At 37.3% G+C, this 16,247-nt stretch overlaps 1 protein-coding gene across 2 annotated transcripts in view; it reads right to left on the bottom strand.

Annotated features, from left to right (window-relative positions):
• Tpr (translocated promoter region, nuclear basket protein) overlaps nt 1-16,247 on the bottom strand; it is a 57,134-nt gene that overhangs the window by 28,099 nt on the left and 12,788 nt on the right. Inside the window, exons 8-23 of one of the 2 annotated variants that reach the window (XM_006529065.3) lie at nt 15,283-15,375; nt 14,428-14,508; nt 14,260-14,347; nt 12,953-13,093; nt 12,543-12,634; nt 11,660-11,857; nt 9,829-9,936; nt 8,720-8,946; nt 8,030-8,193; nt 7,288-7,421; nt 7,023-7,171; nt 5,606-5,768; nt 4,321-4,455; nt 3,749-3,889; nt 1,840-1,999; nt 35-201 (exon numbers count right to left, since the gene is read on the bottom strand). In XM_006529065.3, coding sequence (XP_006529128.1) covers nt 35-201; nt 1,840-1,999; nt 3,749-3,889; nt 4,321-4,455; nt 5,606-5,768; nt 7,023-7,171; nt 7,288-7,421; nt 8,030-8,193; nt 8,720-8,946; nt 9,829-9,936; nt 11,660-11,857; nt 12,543-12,634; nt 12,953-13,093; nt 14,260-14,347; nt 14,428-14,508; nt 15,283-15,375 — 2,241 coding nt within the window. Of the gene's footprint in view, nt 1-34; nt 202-1,833; nt 2,000-3,748; nt 3,890-4,320; nt 4,456-5,605; nt 5,769-7,022; nt 7,172-7,287; nt 7,422-8,029; nt 8,194-8,719; nt 8,947-9,828; nt 9,937-11,659; nt 11,858-12,542; nt 12,635-12,952; nt 13,094-14,259; nt 14,348-14,427; nt 14,509-15,282; nt 15,376-16,247 lie in introns of both variants that reach the window. The other variant, NM_133780.3, reaches the window with a different exon arrangement.

Raw genomic sequence — 16,247 nt, 5'->3', positions numbered from 1 at the left:
GTTCTTAATTAAGGACAGTGTGGCTTCTATGTACCTGTTTCTCCTTGTTCAGGGAATCTTCTAAGCTGGTCACCATGGCTCGATACTGCTCCACATTACTGGTACTTGTCTTGAGTCTCTCCTTCAAGTCATTGACCTGTTCTTCAGCCTGCCTTAGCTGACTTTTAAGATCATCAACGTCATCTCTGTCACCAGGCTGACCTGGAAGAAATAAAACGCTCTAGTAAAATATATACTTTCAATTAATGTTTTAAGAAATAATAAAAATGACTTCTATCAAAAGTACATGAAATCAGGATTAAAGCTAAAATTATCTACAAAGTGTATTTTAATTTATAATCCATGTTGAATATCAGAATAAAAACTAAGTCAGGCATGGTGGCACATGCCTTTAATTCCAGTGCTTGGGGAGCAGTGGTAGACAGATCGCTGACTCAGGTTTGGCATGGTCTACATATAAGTTCTAGGCTGGCCAGAGCCATGGAAGCTAGTGTCTGAGAAAGGAAAGAAGGAAAAAAGAAAGAAGAGAAAGAAGAAAGAAGAAAGGAAGAGGAGAAAGGAAGGAAAATTTAAAAGTCTGCTGTCTCACTGCTTCCGAAAATTTAAGTGTTTAAAATCTCATCACGAAAATTAAGACTATTTGAAAGAATATTGAACCAAATCCAAGCTGCAATTTATCTCAATTTTTGTTTTAGCTAAAGTAAATGGAAAATGAGCAAACTGAAAGTTGAAAGGGATACTTTATCATAAATATCATATCAATAAGAGATTTTAGTAAAACATCTATTAAACATATATCAGACACCTGTATTTAATATATAAATATTATACATACATAACCTTGTTTCTATTATTAGTAAAACTATATAGAAAGATAATATGGAACAAAAGTTTTAAATGTTTAAAAAGTTGAATTTCTTCATCTGTATAAGACACCCTAATCAAATGAAGTATTTAATCCAAGAATACTAATCAAAATAAATGAGTTGAATATCAGAATAAAAACTAAGCCAGGCATAGTGGCACATGCCTTTAATTCCAGCACTTGGGGGTCAGTGGTAGACAGAGCACTGATTCAGGATTAGCATGGTCTACATATAAGTTCTAGGCTGGACTTTATCATAGATTAGTAAAAACCTCCATGGTGGTTTAAATGAGACTGATCACCCACAGGGTCCAACATTTGTATGCTTGGTTTCCAGTTGGTAGACTGTCTGGAAGGGTTAGAGAGTGTGATCTTGTTGGAGTAGGTGTGCCACTGGGCGTAGGCTTTGAGGTTTCAAAAGCCAATACTAGGCCCAGGGCCCCTCTTTCTAGCCAGAGAAAGCAGCTCTCAGCTACTGTTCTAACACCATGTCTGTCTATATGCCACCATGCTCTCTGCCATGACGATAAAGTATTCCTCTAATTAAATTCCTTTCTAAAAGCTGCCTTGGCCATGGTGTGTCTTCACAGCAACAACTCTAAGACAAGTTCTCATTTCAATCAATAAACTAATTTCAAGAATCAATAAATGGTTTTATTGTTGTGGTGAACTTGTCTTACATATGTGATGCTCTGGGTTTGATCGACAGAAAATATACCACTCCATACCCATAGATAGCTTCAAAGATCAGAAAACTCAGAACAGCCAAGTCTGATGTCAGACAATTATTTGAATTCTCAAGTCTTCCAAACTTATTATGTTTCCCAACTGAACTTTCCTATTTGGAAAGTAAAATGTTTTTCCCAGCCTTCATAGCATGCAGGAAGAGGGGATTTAGTTTCACGACAGAGTATAAACTGTAAGACTTGTCTGTTTTACTTAATGCTACACCAAGCTACTCTCTTTACCTTTACCGGTTCTCTGTGTGGACTGTGAAGCGAGCTGGGCTTCCATATTATTAAGGTGCTGTTTCAGTGTAGCAATGTCCTTCTGAGCATTTTTTAACAGTTCTTTTGTGTTAAGATGGAGATTTATTTCTGTATCTAGCTGTCTCTTGGTATCTAATAGTTGAACCTGTAAGAAACAAATGCATTAACACTATAAAGATCACTAGGTTCTTATGTAACTAGATATTTAAAGTGATATCCTAAGGATCTTAGAACACTTGCTAAGCTAGAAATTCTTAACATGACAAAGGACATGTTACAATCATGGTTTCTAGTGTAAGAAAGAGAAGTACAGCCTAGCTTACTGAAATAAGACACTGGAGTATGTCATAAGAAAATGAAGAGATCTTAACAGATTCCCTGAATTGAGAACACAGACCTAGAAAGTTCCTGAAGACCAAAGTATCTCTAGTTCATGCTTGTGTGTGTGTGTGTGTGTGTGTGTGTGTGTGTATACCTCTCTTCAATGTCCGGCACATTTGTGATAAGCATGTTTGTGAAATTATCACATATCACCAAAAGGCTCAACATGAAGACTGCCTAATACTGAAAGTTAAGAGCAGCCAAAAACACCAAATATTCCCTGCACCACACAGCCAGGACTTTACAAAGGTCTTGCATCAGTGCTGAGGAATAAGTAGAGTTAAACCAAGCACCATTCTGGGCCTGCTTAATACTTCATTAAAAGCAACACTCAAACTATTTTTAACTTTACTACCTTCCAGACGTTAACTAGGGAAAATTCTAAACAATACAAAACATCCAGTATCTAAATTCATGGTCAGCAACTCCTGGGACTCCTGCTATTTGTTGCCCTACTAAAGTAGATAGTTAGGATCCTACTGATGGTTAGCACTTTGGCTGCAGAATGGAGAGGTCAACCTTGAAATGAACAGAAGACTTTCCTTGAAGAATAGCTTACACTATACCACATGGTGCTATGTAGGCTGCTGGGAGAGAAAAGACATTGCTTACCCAGTGCTAGACCCTCTGTGGTGTAATACTGATTTCGGCAAGAAGTGCCCACCAGTGCAACAATGGCATGATGGCTATGGGGCAACAAACTGCTTTCTGGTTTCCAAGGCCTGCTCTACAGTAAGAATTTCATACCTAGTACTGTAAACCCAGTCAAAAGCCCAGGACTAGGAAGTTTGTAGACCCCCAGCTGGAAACTTCCTGTTGTTGTTTAGCTCAATGGTCATGCTATCGAACTGCACTCGAAATAATCCGCTTTATACACTGCTTTATGCTGCTCTTGACTTTGGCCAGGGAAGCTTCTTTCTTGCAGTGTGCAGTGGTTAATGAACACCAGAGTGTTCAGCCATGAACAGGTCACCTATATCAACTCCCTACCATCCGAGGCTCTGGGGATTTCTTGGAAATGGAGGCAGAAAGAACAGAAGAGCAGGTGGCTGGGAGGGGAGCTGTGAAATGCAGACTCTAGTCACAACATGGCTATTGCACACATCACCTTCAAGGAGCTGAGATTACCTATCTAGACAATACCTGCCCAAGATCAAGCCAGTTAAATTAGGTGTAGATGAGGAAGAAGCTACTGGCAGCTGCTAGCTGCTAGAGGGAGAATTGCTCTCCTTTGGGGATGTGGCTGCAGGTAGGCTGCTGTAATTGGCTTATGGGATCACTAATTGGACTCAGGGGTAATTAATAAAAGAAAATGAGAACAGAAAGTTGGGAGGCAGGCAAAGCGGGTGCAATAGTGGAAGTTGGAAGGAGGTGGTGAACAGATATGATTACATGTATTATGTAAATGTACAGAGCTGTCAAAGAATAAAAATATTAAGAATGACCAGGCATATTTAAGATTCTGTACAGAACAGTAACTATAAATTACATAGACCCAGATGCTAATACTCACGTCTAGATTCCTCGTAAGCGTATGTCTTTGTTCCACCTCGTTTTCCAATTTCTTCTTCAAGTGAGAGATCTCATGCTCCAGTTTTTCTATCTGGCTATTCAGCCTTTGTTTGGTTTCAGTCTCAGATCGCTCTAGTATGCCCTAATGTAAGAAGAAGTGAAGGATGCTTAACAATAAAGAAATTAAGCAAGACGAAGAATATTAGAAGCTATATAAAATTATGAGATTATAATCCATGATGAGGTTAGAATTGAGAAGATTGTTGTTGGACATATGCAAAGTATTTTGGCCACTTTTCATATTAAAAAATTTATTTCATATTAAATATTTAGTGGTATGGAATGGGGGCAAAAACATTAGAGTAGTTATAATTCTAAGACTCTCACATATTAATTACTTTGTTTCAATCAATTCTCTTTCTGAGTTTCCTTTAAAGTATTTTCTTTTACACACCACCAATTTAAATATAACTATAATGGATGAAAAAGTAACATAAAATTTTTAGTTAGGAAAATTAAGAAGATACAAAAGATAATATCAAATATCACTCCATGCACTTCTTATCTGTTTACCTGGATTGTCTGTAGATTAGTCAGCAACAAGTTCTGCCCCCTCTGTTCAGCTAACAAAGACTCTCTTTGCTGAGAAAGACGGACTTCAGACAATTTAAGCATTTCTTTTTCCTTCTTTAAATTTTCTGCTCTTACCTTAAAATGAATGTAAGTGAAAGAAAAAGTGTTGGGAAATACTGTGTCAAAAGTAATACACAAAATTAAAATAACGTTTTCTTTACTATGTATTTCTTAATATGATGTAGACTACAACTCTTGATCAAGTAAATATAATTCCTTGTTTAATGAACTAAAATGATTGGACTTAACACATACTTATGTTAATTTAGCTCTAGCAAACTGTTCTTTAAAAACAATATAATGGAAGCTGGAGAAAGAGCTCAGTGGTTAAAAGCATTTGGTGTTCTTCCAGATGTCTCAACGCCCACAGTAGGCAGCTCATAAGTGCCTGTAACTCCAGGACAAGGTCCTGGTACCTTTGAACTCCTCAAGCACTGGGACTTATGTGTAGACACAGCTACACACACACACACATGAAAAAAAAGAAAAACCCAGAACAAAATCCAAAACACCACAACAAATATTAGTGTGTAACTATACCATAGTCAAAATCAATACACTATGAATTATGTTAAGTCTTATAAGCCAAAAGTTTCTAAGGACTTCTTTTAAAGCAATAACCAATGTTGTCAATTTTTTTTTTCTTCGTTAAAGACTGCACTCTTATGTCTCAGGAGAAATGCAAGAGTGAGTTAAAATGCAGTATCTTCAAAGTATTCAGATTTAGTTCTGAGTCATACTAATTATCAACACTTAAAACAGTTTGAAAAAAGCTCCTATTTCCCATCATGAAGTATAGCAAGATAAAATGCAATGTAGCAAACAAAAAACCCAGTGTCTTCAAGTCCTAACTAATCTGTTTCTCGTAACTGTCAACAGAGGCAAGCTACTTACTAGCTTTAGAACCTATTTCTCATAAAAGAGATGACATACAGTACCTAACTTTTATAAAAGAGATGACATACAGTACCTAGCTTTTAGGTAAAAGCCAAAAGTGATGGGCGTTAACTTTATCATAATCTAATTTGATATTCAGTTGGGAGCATTCTTTCTCTTTTTATAAATGGTCAACTAAAATTTTATTTGAAATTTTTCCTAGATATATGTAAGCTATTTAAAAAACATGTATCATAGTCTAAACAACACTTTACTATGCTATTTTAACCAATAAAATTTAAGAAATAAGTAGCCATATCAAATGTCAGCCAGGGGGTGTTGGTCTCACTTCTGCAACTGCTAGCTTTTCATTGGCTCCTCTCAAGTCTTGCGTCATTGTGTTGATGATCTGTTCCTGCTTCTGAGTAGTTGCAGTGAGTTTCTGATTTCTCTCTTGTAGAGATGTTATTTCTCGACGATATCCTTCTACATTATCTTGCAGCATTTCATAACTGGTAATAAAGATGACCAGTTCTTAGGTCTTTGAAGAATTTCACAGAAACTTAATTTCACATGATTAAAATTAGAAAGTGGCTTGTGTAATAATGTGCAACTTTCTATACTACCCTTATTTACCAGTTAAAATTGAAATTATAAATAAGTAAATATTTCATTGAATAACTTATTAAAAATTCATATTGAAAATAATGACAATGTAATTTAAGTATCTAAACTAACAAGCACATGAAGGAAAGGCTCCAGAAATGATAGCCATGGCACCACACACTCACAATACTAGCATTGCTGAGGCAGAATTGCCATAAGTTTGAGGCTAGACCTGTCTACTGCTTATCAGGCTACCCGCGGGTATACAGTGAGAGATACAAACCTGTTGCAAGATTTTCCCTGTCCAATTACATTAGGGCAGCAGGAGGCCTGTGATTGGACAGGGCAAAGGTGGATGGAGCTGGAATGACAGAGCATCTCAGGGAGAGAAGGGGAAGGCCAAGATGGAGGCAGACATGAACCAGCATGGCTTTAACCAGCCACAGGTAGTTATGATATCATAAGGTTAGAAAGATTGGGATAAAGCTTTTATCATTATCAACTGGTTCTGAAATTACTGTATTGGCATCTTGTAAGCTGAAAATTTATTGATACATAAATCTGATTGGCCAGCTATAAGCTTTAAGAGATTCTAACAGGTACATGGGTGTGGTGATATGATTGTGGGGTGGATGGTTGTTGCGTAGCAGCGAGAGGAATTTGGGAGCACCGGAGAGTTGGCAGGTAGACAGAGCCGGTGGGCCCACAGAGGGTACAAGAGTTGCAGGCACATGTGTGGGAATGTGCCAGTTCCTTTTTTAATATTTCCCGCAACACAAACCCATTATGGGCACTGGGAGGCTCAGGCAGGGCTGCCACCAGTTTGAGTCTAGCCTAGTCTACTGACTGAGTTCTATGCTACCCAGAGCTATACTGTAAGACCCTGTCTCAAACAATTCCCCCTTCCCACCTCTTCAGAAAGAGCTCCAGAAACAACGTCTCTCAATCCGAGGACAGAGAACCTCGTTATCTTTCACTCCTGGCCCTGAACAGGAGAATTCGCAGCCAATGTTAAGGAATGAAGGTTACAGTCTCTCATCTTAGAACACACTACATAGAAAAAAGCAACACCGGTGTAAATTAGCTCTGGGACCTGACTGGTCAGAACACTGTGAGTGCAACATTTAATGGCATTAATTCCCAAACAAAAGAAAATTTACCGTTTAGAAGCAAAATCTAGCTGAGTAGAAATTTTGGTGTTTTGTGAGCGCAGGTCTGTGACTTGCTCTTGAAGTTTCTCTAGCTGCTCATTTTGAAGTTTCTCACTGTCTATTTTTTCTTTTTTATAGTTCTCAAAGATTTCCTGCAACTAAACATTGAAGATCATTAGACGATACTATTTTCCCCAAAAACTCAACTTGAAACTAACCCATGACTTTAACTAGGTATAACTAACCCATGACTTTAACTAGGTATAGTCTTTACCTGTTTAAGGGCAGCCTTTGCTTCTATAGCCTCTGTGGAGTCAATGACGGGTTCCGGAGCAGGAGTGGAAACAGTCTGTGATGTACTTGAACGTTTTGGAGTTGAGAGAAGAGAAATATCATCTAAACTTGAAGCTTCAGAAAAATAAAAAAGACAAATAAGATGTTTTTGCGTGCTTTCATAAATCAGTTTTAAGGATTATTTGCAAAAGCATCACTACTAAATTAAGAAGTAGAAAGTAAAGTGTTACTAGACCTATCAGAGAATGGAAATATTAAAAACTATTAAAGCTTGATAGCTCAGTGGGAAAAGGTGCCCAGTAAGCCGAGTCTGATCCCTGGGAGCCACACGCTGTCAGGAGAAAACCAACTCCCACTAGTTACCCTGACCTCACACACACAGTAGCCTTTATGCATGCACATACACAAGCACACACAGAAATAAAATGCAAGAAAAAAAAGGGAAAAATTGTTCATTTTTTAAATTAGATGCAATGTATTACAAATTAAAGTACTAAAACAAGAAAAACAAACCATGTAATTCACTAAGTCTAAAAAGTATGGTTTTTAACAATATTTTTTTTCTTAGTAGTGTCAAAATGACACCTAAAAATCAATGTTACAATCAGTCACACACAATAGCTGAAGTCAATTTCCAAATTAGAGTAGCAACTGCTTTTGTCAAAAAACCTATTCACCAGTTCACTTCCAAAATATTGTCCTGTAGTTACATAAAAATCTACCTTGTAAGGGAATGGCCATTCCTGTTGTTTGTGACAATAAAATTCGGTACATGTCACGCTGACGCACTATGGAATCAACAAGCTGCATCTGATGTTGTCGTGACTCACGGAGCTGTTCCAGTTCAGCGAGAGAGTTCTCAAGTTTATGCTGAAGTTCAGCAATCCTGCAGAAAATAAAAGTCTTTGTAGGTCTGTGTTCAGAGGGGAGTACAGTGTCTATTATAAATCATTCAAACACCGTCTACCTTCATGCTGACTATTTTCATGCTCTTTATTCTGTTCCTTCTTAAAACTCCCACCATAGAAGACTTAAGTACTTGTACTCATTAGTAGCATCTGGAAAACTTACTTTCTCAGCATCAAGCCTACTGACACATAATCTTCTTGCAGTCAATGCCACTCTTCCTTCCCTAACACACTGTCTTTATAAAACCTCTGTACTGTGCTTGAGTAATGCTCAGACAGACTCTTTTCCATGAAGACTTCTTTCTTGAAACTTAAATGAAGTCTGCCAAGTTTACCTATTTTAGCACTAGTCATATTAAACGGAAGTTTACCGCCTTATTAAAAATAATTCCATAGAATCGTTGCTCAGTTTCCCTAAGCACCTCCATTACCCAGCATCTCTAAGGACACACTAAGCCCAGTACCCAGTGCTTAGCCATGGTCACTGCCATGGTCACTGCTTACTTAGAGGAAGTTGTCTCTTGCTCTTCTCGTTCCCTGGTTTCCCCAAGTTCTCGAAGAGCGAATAGCAGACGCTGATTCTGCTGCTGAAGCTCTTCGATGTTCCTGTAAGATACTAGGTGCTGCGAAATCACTTCAGACGAACTACTGATGTCAGCAGAGCTGACCTCCTCATCCCGAATTACATGGTTACCCCTGGCTTCTTCAAGTTCCATCAAGAGCACTCTTATCTAGAAACAAAAATTTAATGTTATAAAACCCAACCAACCAAAGCTAATATATAGTATTTTTAAAAACATCAAAATCTATCACTTTAATGCTAAAAAAAAAAAAAATCTAAGAAAAGATTTTAACGAAATAGCTTTAAAAAAAAAAAATTTTTGGTTTTTCCAGACAGGGTTTCTTTCTCTGTATAGCCCTGGCTGTCCTGGAGCTCACTTTGTAGACCAGGCTGGCCTTGAACTCAGAAATCTACTTGCCTCTGCCTCCCAAGTGCTGGGATAAAGGAGCATGCCACCACTGCCCAGCTGAAATAGTTACTTTTAATATAAAGAAAACTTACAGAAAGTAGAAAAATACAATTTCAGAATAATGGCTATTTTTTTAACATGAAACTACAAGTAACTTATTTAGTGCTTGTTTTATATGGCAGGTAGAGGAAGAGCAGACATGGTGGTGTGCACCTAAAATCCCAGCACCCAGAAAGATGAGGAAGGGTTGTTCAAGTCCCCTTCTCAAGAAATAGCAGTAGTGAGTAATGCATAGTGTAACCTAATTTTAACAAAAACACACTTATATATTCAGATATGTACTTACTGATACATGAATGGCATGAAACACATACACGCCAACTTGCTAACACTGGTTACACTCTTAGGACATGGGGAACAACAACAAAAAAACGCTTCCTGTTTCAATTGTTTGTGTACTTATTACAAATGTCACCAACAATGTGAAAATCAATCAAAAATCTCTGGGAAGACAGTGACAAGATGGTATGTAAGTGCTACAGGACGAGAATACATACGCCTTTCCTAGAAGAGACGTCGTGAGACATAAGATGCAGACTCAAGCATCACAAAGAAACTGGAAATCACACAAAATGTCCTAACCTGTTGCGAAAGGTCTTTTATTTGTATTTCCATTCTCTGATTGTCCCTTTCAAGTACCGATGAATGTTTGTTGGCTTTATCAGTGTCCTCCTGCAATCGCTGAATCTCCTTTAAAATATAAACACAAGGGAAAACTCAGTGTCACCCAGGATATAAATAATAATAGAAATATAGTGTATGTGTATATATATATATATATATATATATATATATATATATATATATATATATATATGACAATAAAAAGCATTTTCTACCCTTAACAAGTTGTCAAATACAACTATGCAAAAATAAGTATCAAATTCCCAGTGCATTTCCAAATGACCCCAGAATCATGATCAGAAGGATCAATGGTAATCACAGTTAGACTGAAACACTTGAGATGTCAAAACTAAATATGCTGGGTAAGACACAGAAGACTTCATTAAAAGTCTGTGGCAATTTGCAAAGAAGCAGCAACCAAAACAGTACCCACTTAGTAGGTGAGCTCTGCAGTATCCATAGTTTGAGGTGGAGTTTTGAGAACCCTCCCATTAGCACAAGATCAGATGGATTAAAGGGAAATCTGTGTTCTATTTCCAATTTATGCATATTTAGGTTCGTAGTTATTTTCATATACTTTTAAATATATCTCGTTAGTTCATACACCTTTAAGAAGCTATGTGTAGGTGCAAGAGGAAACGTGAAAATAGAAGTATAGAAATAGTCAGAAAAGACAGCACTCATAAACCTACTAAGTACAAACAAGGTGAATTAAGATGCAAAGTAGATGCAGTGGGATTGCGATTAGAACCCTACAAATTAAGAGCTGAAGATTTACACTAGAAAACACATTATTCATGTTGTGGATAGAAAATGCCAGTTATTAAAAAAAAATGAAGAAATGACCATTAAGCCCTTTTATTATTCTTTGACAGTGAAGGAACAAACTGTTTTATAAGTTGAAAGCTGCTATTCTAATTGATGTCTATCTGCCATTTAACTAACGACATGCACTTCACATACCAAGAAGATCAAGGCAATATCCTATTAACAGAGAAACTTAAAAGATCTAATTGGTCCCAAGAGACCTCTCTGAAAATAGAAATACAAGATTAATTTGTCAGATTGCCAACAGTCCCTTAGGGCACAATGAGTAAAGTTACACTGCTGTAAAACACTTTATTAGCTACTTCTCAATGTCAGCGGCTTCTATATTATAACAGAAGATTTAATTCAGAATTAAGGATACAATTTACTCAAATTCTCCAAGAAAAAAACATATCAGTTAATAGGAGATATAAATGTATTTATCTACATTTCCTCAATAAAATTCTCTTAAATCTTCAAGACTTCTCTGTAAAAAGCTGTACCATAAAGGTAAATTAGAGTATAAACTCTTACATCATTAAGTAAAACATACCCTCTGATAGCAAAAGGGTAGTCACGAACGTGCAACCTTTAACATGGCAAAGGAGCTATTATAAAGTAATGCATACTAAGGCAGGCTAAATTTTGAATTGATGTAAAAATCTGTGACCTAATATCAAGCTATGATTATTCTAGACAGGCTTATCAAACCCTCTAAGAAAAAAAATGGTTATGCTAAATTAGCCAACATTCTAATGCACTATGAGAATATTTGAAGAGTGGTCCAAGAAGATTTCCCTCTCAATCACCTTAACATATGTAAGAGACTCTCACAATTTAGCTGAGTCAAAGTCAGAATTTGTCATCGTGGGAGTGAAAGCCTCAAGCTTTTCTAGTGCAAAGAGTGTTATGAGAAAAGTAGCCAGTACAAGATGATTCAGTAGTAGCTGTGCCTAAAGGTCAAGTTGAGAAATGAACCAACCTTCATAGCTTGCTCAAGCTTTGCAGAAAGACTGGCCACAGCTTTCTGTGCACGCTCATACTCTTCGCGCTGGCGTTTCAAAATCGGTGCTTTGGCTTCCACTTCTTTTACTATCTCATCCAGATACTTATTAATCCTTTTATTTTCTTGTTTTTCCAAAAGCAACTGATCCTGAGTTTCCACATAAGCATTATATAGCTGGGAATGGAAAAGGTGGTCATTTCACTAAGTTGAAGTGTAATGACAGGAGTATGTAGTTTATGGAGGCTCATAATGAACATACCACTTACATAAAAGTATTTGTTATTTGTAAGTAGTTATTTGCCACATATAACTACTTAACAGTTAAAAAGTTCATTTCTTGTTTAGACTTATTTATATGTGTGTGTGTGTGGGGTGGCAGGGGGCACATGACTATGTTCATTTGAGCAAAGGTACATGAGGAGGCCAGAGGGTGGGGAAGGCTGCTATGAACTGCAGGACGTGGGTACTGGGAATTGCACTTGGGACCTCTAAAGAGCAGTAGGTACTTTAACCACTGAGGCACCTCTTCAACCCAGCACCCCTGTCCTTTTATTTTTAAAACATTACTGATGTGTGTGAAAAATGTATCTATGAGTGCAGGTGCGTGCTCCCGTGTGTATGCAGAGTCAGATGATAACGTCTGTGAGCTGCTTCTCTTAACACAGGCTTTGAGGACAGGAATATGTTGATGAGAATGCCAGCTCAAGTGTTTTACTCATGGAAGTGCCTCACTGGCCAAAGAAAGCCTCTTTAAAAAATTGCCTGCTAATTACCAGGTAATTACATAAATTGGGGGAGGGGAAGATAAGACCCCTGAGTACTTCAGTAACAATGAAACATGATCTAGTATCATTCTTACCTCAGTTAATTTCATGCCAGGCTTTACAATTTTAGCTACAGCTGCTGCGGTGGGAGACATGGCTGCAAGCTCTTCTTCAGACAATATAGCTCCTGTGCAAACACAATTTTTTTTTTTGCGTTTTTGCAAAACTGCAAGCCACTAATAAATATTTAAAGTGAAGGAATAGTGACATTAAATGTATTTTTTACTTATTATATTGCAAATATATCACAAATATGGCAACCACACAACAATTACAAATAACTGTTCTAGGAATTAATAATATTGTGGTCAAATGGCATTTATATCTGATGATGCTGTAAAGACTTATAGTATATTATTTTTCAAATAATCAAGTTTTTCTATTGCAGCATAGATATGTTCGAGCAGCTCAAGGAATGAACAGGTAGCAAGTATCTTAGTCACACCTTTACGTTTTGTAGCAGAAAGCAGGTCATTTGCATTCTCTAATTCCTTCTCCAATTTTCCTATTTTCTCAAGCATTTCTTTTTCCATCTGATCTTTAGATTCTTCCACTTGTAGAAGATGATCTTGTATTGTTTTGTTGGCTAAGCATTTTAAAAGACAGAATATTGAAAGCCATCATTAAAATATTGCAGTTTATTAATTAAAACACTAAGAATCTTTCCTTCTGGAGACATTAAATCCTAGAGGCTACGCTTAATGACTATTATCACTCAAAGCCTGGCTCTACTTGTCAGCCTTTAAATGTTCCAGTCTGATGAGTCTAGTCGAGGCTCTTTTTTAATATTTCTCACCAAGAAAACCACAAGAGAGTATGAATAACAGAGAATGACCACTATGTACATCTTCGGAATCAATTTTGTCCTTTAGTTTAAGACAGAAAAAAAAAGAATAGAAAAGATAAAGATAAAGATTCTAGACACTGTTGACCTTCCATTTCCCTGATCCCACCTGTTAGATTCAGCGGTGGCTTGAAAGTAATCAGATAAAAAAGTAGTATCTGTACTGAAAATGCAGGGCCACTTTCACACCATCCCCCAAACCATAAAGCAGGGGCTACTTACACTGCATTAAGTACTGTGACTAGCCTACAGCTGAGGTAAGAGAGACAGGCAGATGTGTACCTTCATAAGCTTTAGGCTAGATCACTTTAAGTAAGAGAACTGAGGATCTTTAAGTATTCTTGATGGATCCTGGTACCAATTCTTTAGATGTTAAGTTTATCTACATATGCTTAAAATGTTATTTCCTTGAGTTTTCTTCAGTTTAACTAGCAAAGCTGTAGTTTCTGCTAGTTCGAAATTTCAACAAGGAAACATTCCTGAATCTATGAGCCTACAACCCACCTAGAAGCCTAAAGCTTATGAAGGTCCAGGTATGTAACTTGAACGAATAGTCACTTGGAATCCCTGAGGCCAGCATCTCTAAGATTACATTCGGATTTGTATTTAACACAGTGTATGGATGACTGACTAAACACGCTCACACACAGACTGACAGTGTAAGAGAGCACCCAGAATATCTAAGACGAAGGAGGAAAACACCACCAACTTAGCATCTCTATTTTCAAATACACTACTTGCTTTAAAATATAATTCCAATCTTCTTAGCCTAGGCTTTTTCTTCTCTCCATGAAATTTTGTCCCAGTTAAAGCCAATCCTTATTTTAAATTAAATCAGTTTTGAAGAAATTTGAAATAAATTTGAAGAAATGTACAACAAAACCACCTCCTCGCACTCTAAGTCCTACCTTCTCCTGCTTCTTTGAGCAGTTTGTGCAGCTCGTCCACTGCCCGGGTTAGCTCATTACTCTTTGCCTCTGAGTCATCAGCAGCGCTCTGAAAGGTAATCACAAAGTCAGCACCAGGCAGTACTCCAACGCCAGGAGACGGACTAACGTGTGTGCCGGAGGACGTACCTTGTAGAGATTAGAGAGCTTTATGTGAGCATTTAACTCATTGTGGAATTTCTCTTCCATACTGGCCTGCTGTTCTTTGGCCTAAAAACAAAGTAAAAGCTCAACTTTATATGTATATACCAGCAAGTACAGCTTGAATATTTAAGATATGTATGAAACATCAAGACAGAAAGTTCCTTTTGTAAAGACTACAAATGGAACTGATTTCTGATAGTAAATTACTTTGAAAATCATATAGTACCTATCAAGCAAAATAACAAAATAAAATGAAATCACACTGGTTTTGTACTTAGTACTTTGTCTAAAACATGTTAACTGCTGTTTATGATTCTATCAGCTTAGAAAATATTTGGAGCCACTCTGGTTGTTTTATGGAGAAAGATGAGAACATGGTCTCAGACAGGTATGGTAGTATAGGCTTACAATCCTATCATTAATGAACTGAGAAGGAGTAAGAATTTGAAGCCAGCTTGAGGGCTAAAGAAGTGGGGCCCATCCATTCTGGAAAACATAGAAAGATATTATCTAAAAATAACAAAAACAAAAATATTTGACAATATTTTGCCAAGTAACACAAATATACATGCTTTCATAATTTTGTAAGTGAAACTTATTTGAGGGACTGGCACATAGCTCCACTAGTAGAATCTTGACTAGTGTGTATAAAAACCAGTGTGATAGGAGTACACCTCTAATCCCAGACCTCTGGAGGTGGAAATAGGAGGTTTAAGAGTTCAAGACTATCCATGGCTATACTGCAAGCCTTAAGGCCAGCCCAGGGAGACCAAACTAAACCAAACCACCACCACAACAAAATCAAAACAACAAAAATATTTTTAAGAGGTCACCATATACCTCTTTTAATTTTGTCAACAAATCCTCTACATGTTTCTGAAGATGTTCATTTGATGTTTTCAAGCCATTCATCTGTTCTTCCAGTCTCAGAACCTATAAACAAATGAGGAAAGACTCATAACACCTGAGATCATTTGATATGAAGTTTATACTGTCAAAAGTAAAATATATCCCCTCCAAAAAATGGAAATTTATAACATATAGGCATGACTAAGAAAATATGTTTATGATTAATAAGACCTTATTCCTCTGTCATCATCATCATGCAATGTGGTGAAATTCCTTTAGCATATATTCCAGCCTCCACAATATTCCTCCTGTCCACTGTGTCTATTGAGTATGTAGTTTAAAAGTCCAGTGGAATCTGAAGTCTACCTACAACGATCTCTGAAAGAGCAGAGAGGGGCCAAAAAAGGCACTTGACTACACCACTGTGCCCTTTACCAATGGAGCTCTAGCTTCATACAGGCAATGCCACGGAGAGTGCTTGGTCCCCAGCAGCAGGAGAAAGACCACCTCTAGTTCAGATAGTAGATATAACTCAAAAATGGTTTACTTTTGAGAAATTCACCAAAAAGATTCTCATAAAAGTACAAGTTTCAGATAATATAAGATCAGACTACTGTTATTTGGTGAAAGAAAGCAGACACAATCCATCACTTCATGATGGCAGCTAGTCCTTTCACAGTGTATGACCTGGACATAGTCTCTTGAAAATCATCTCAGAAGACTCCTGAACCTTGTTGGAGGCCCATACCAAGTTCCTTACCACCTACACTGTGGAAAAACTGCAGGGCTTCTTTTAAGAGAGCGGTTCTAGATGTCTGAGAGCGCTTGTCCACTCTATACGCTCACAGTAAACCTCACTTACTTCCTCAGAAGGAAGTAACATCTTGGGCCTTGGAGATGATGCAACAAGAATTCTCTGCCACAGAACCTTTGTTCTTTTTCCTCTTCTCCATAGG

This window comes from Mus musculus, chromosome 1 (assembly GCF_000001635.26).
Source record: "Mus musculus strain C57BL/6J chromosome 1, GRCm38.p6 C57BL/6J".
Lineage (NCBI taxonomy): Eukaryota > Metazoa > Chordata > Mammalia > Rodentia > Muridae > Mus > Mus musculus.
Note: the sequence above shows the minus strand (reverse complement) of the source record. Positions and strands in the feature narration are given on the sequence as shown.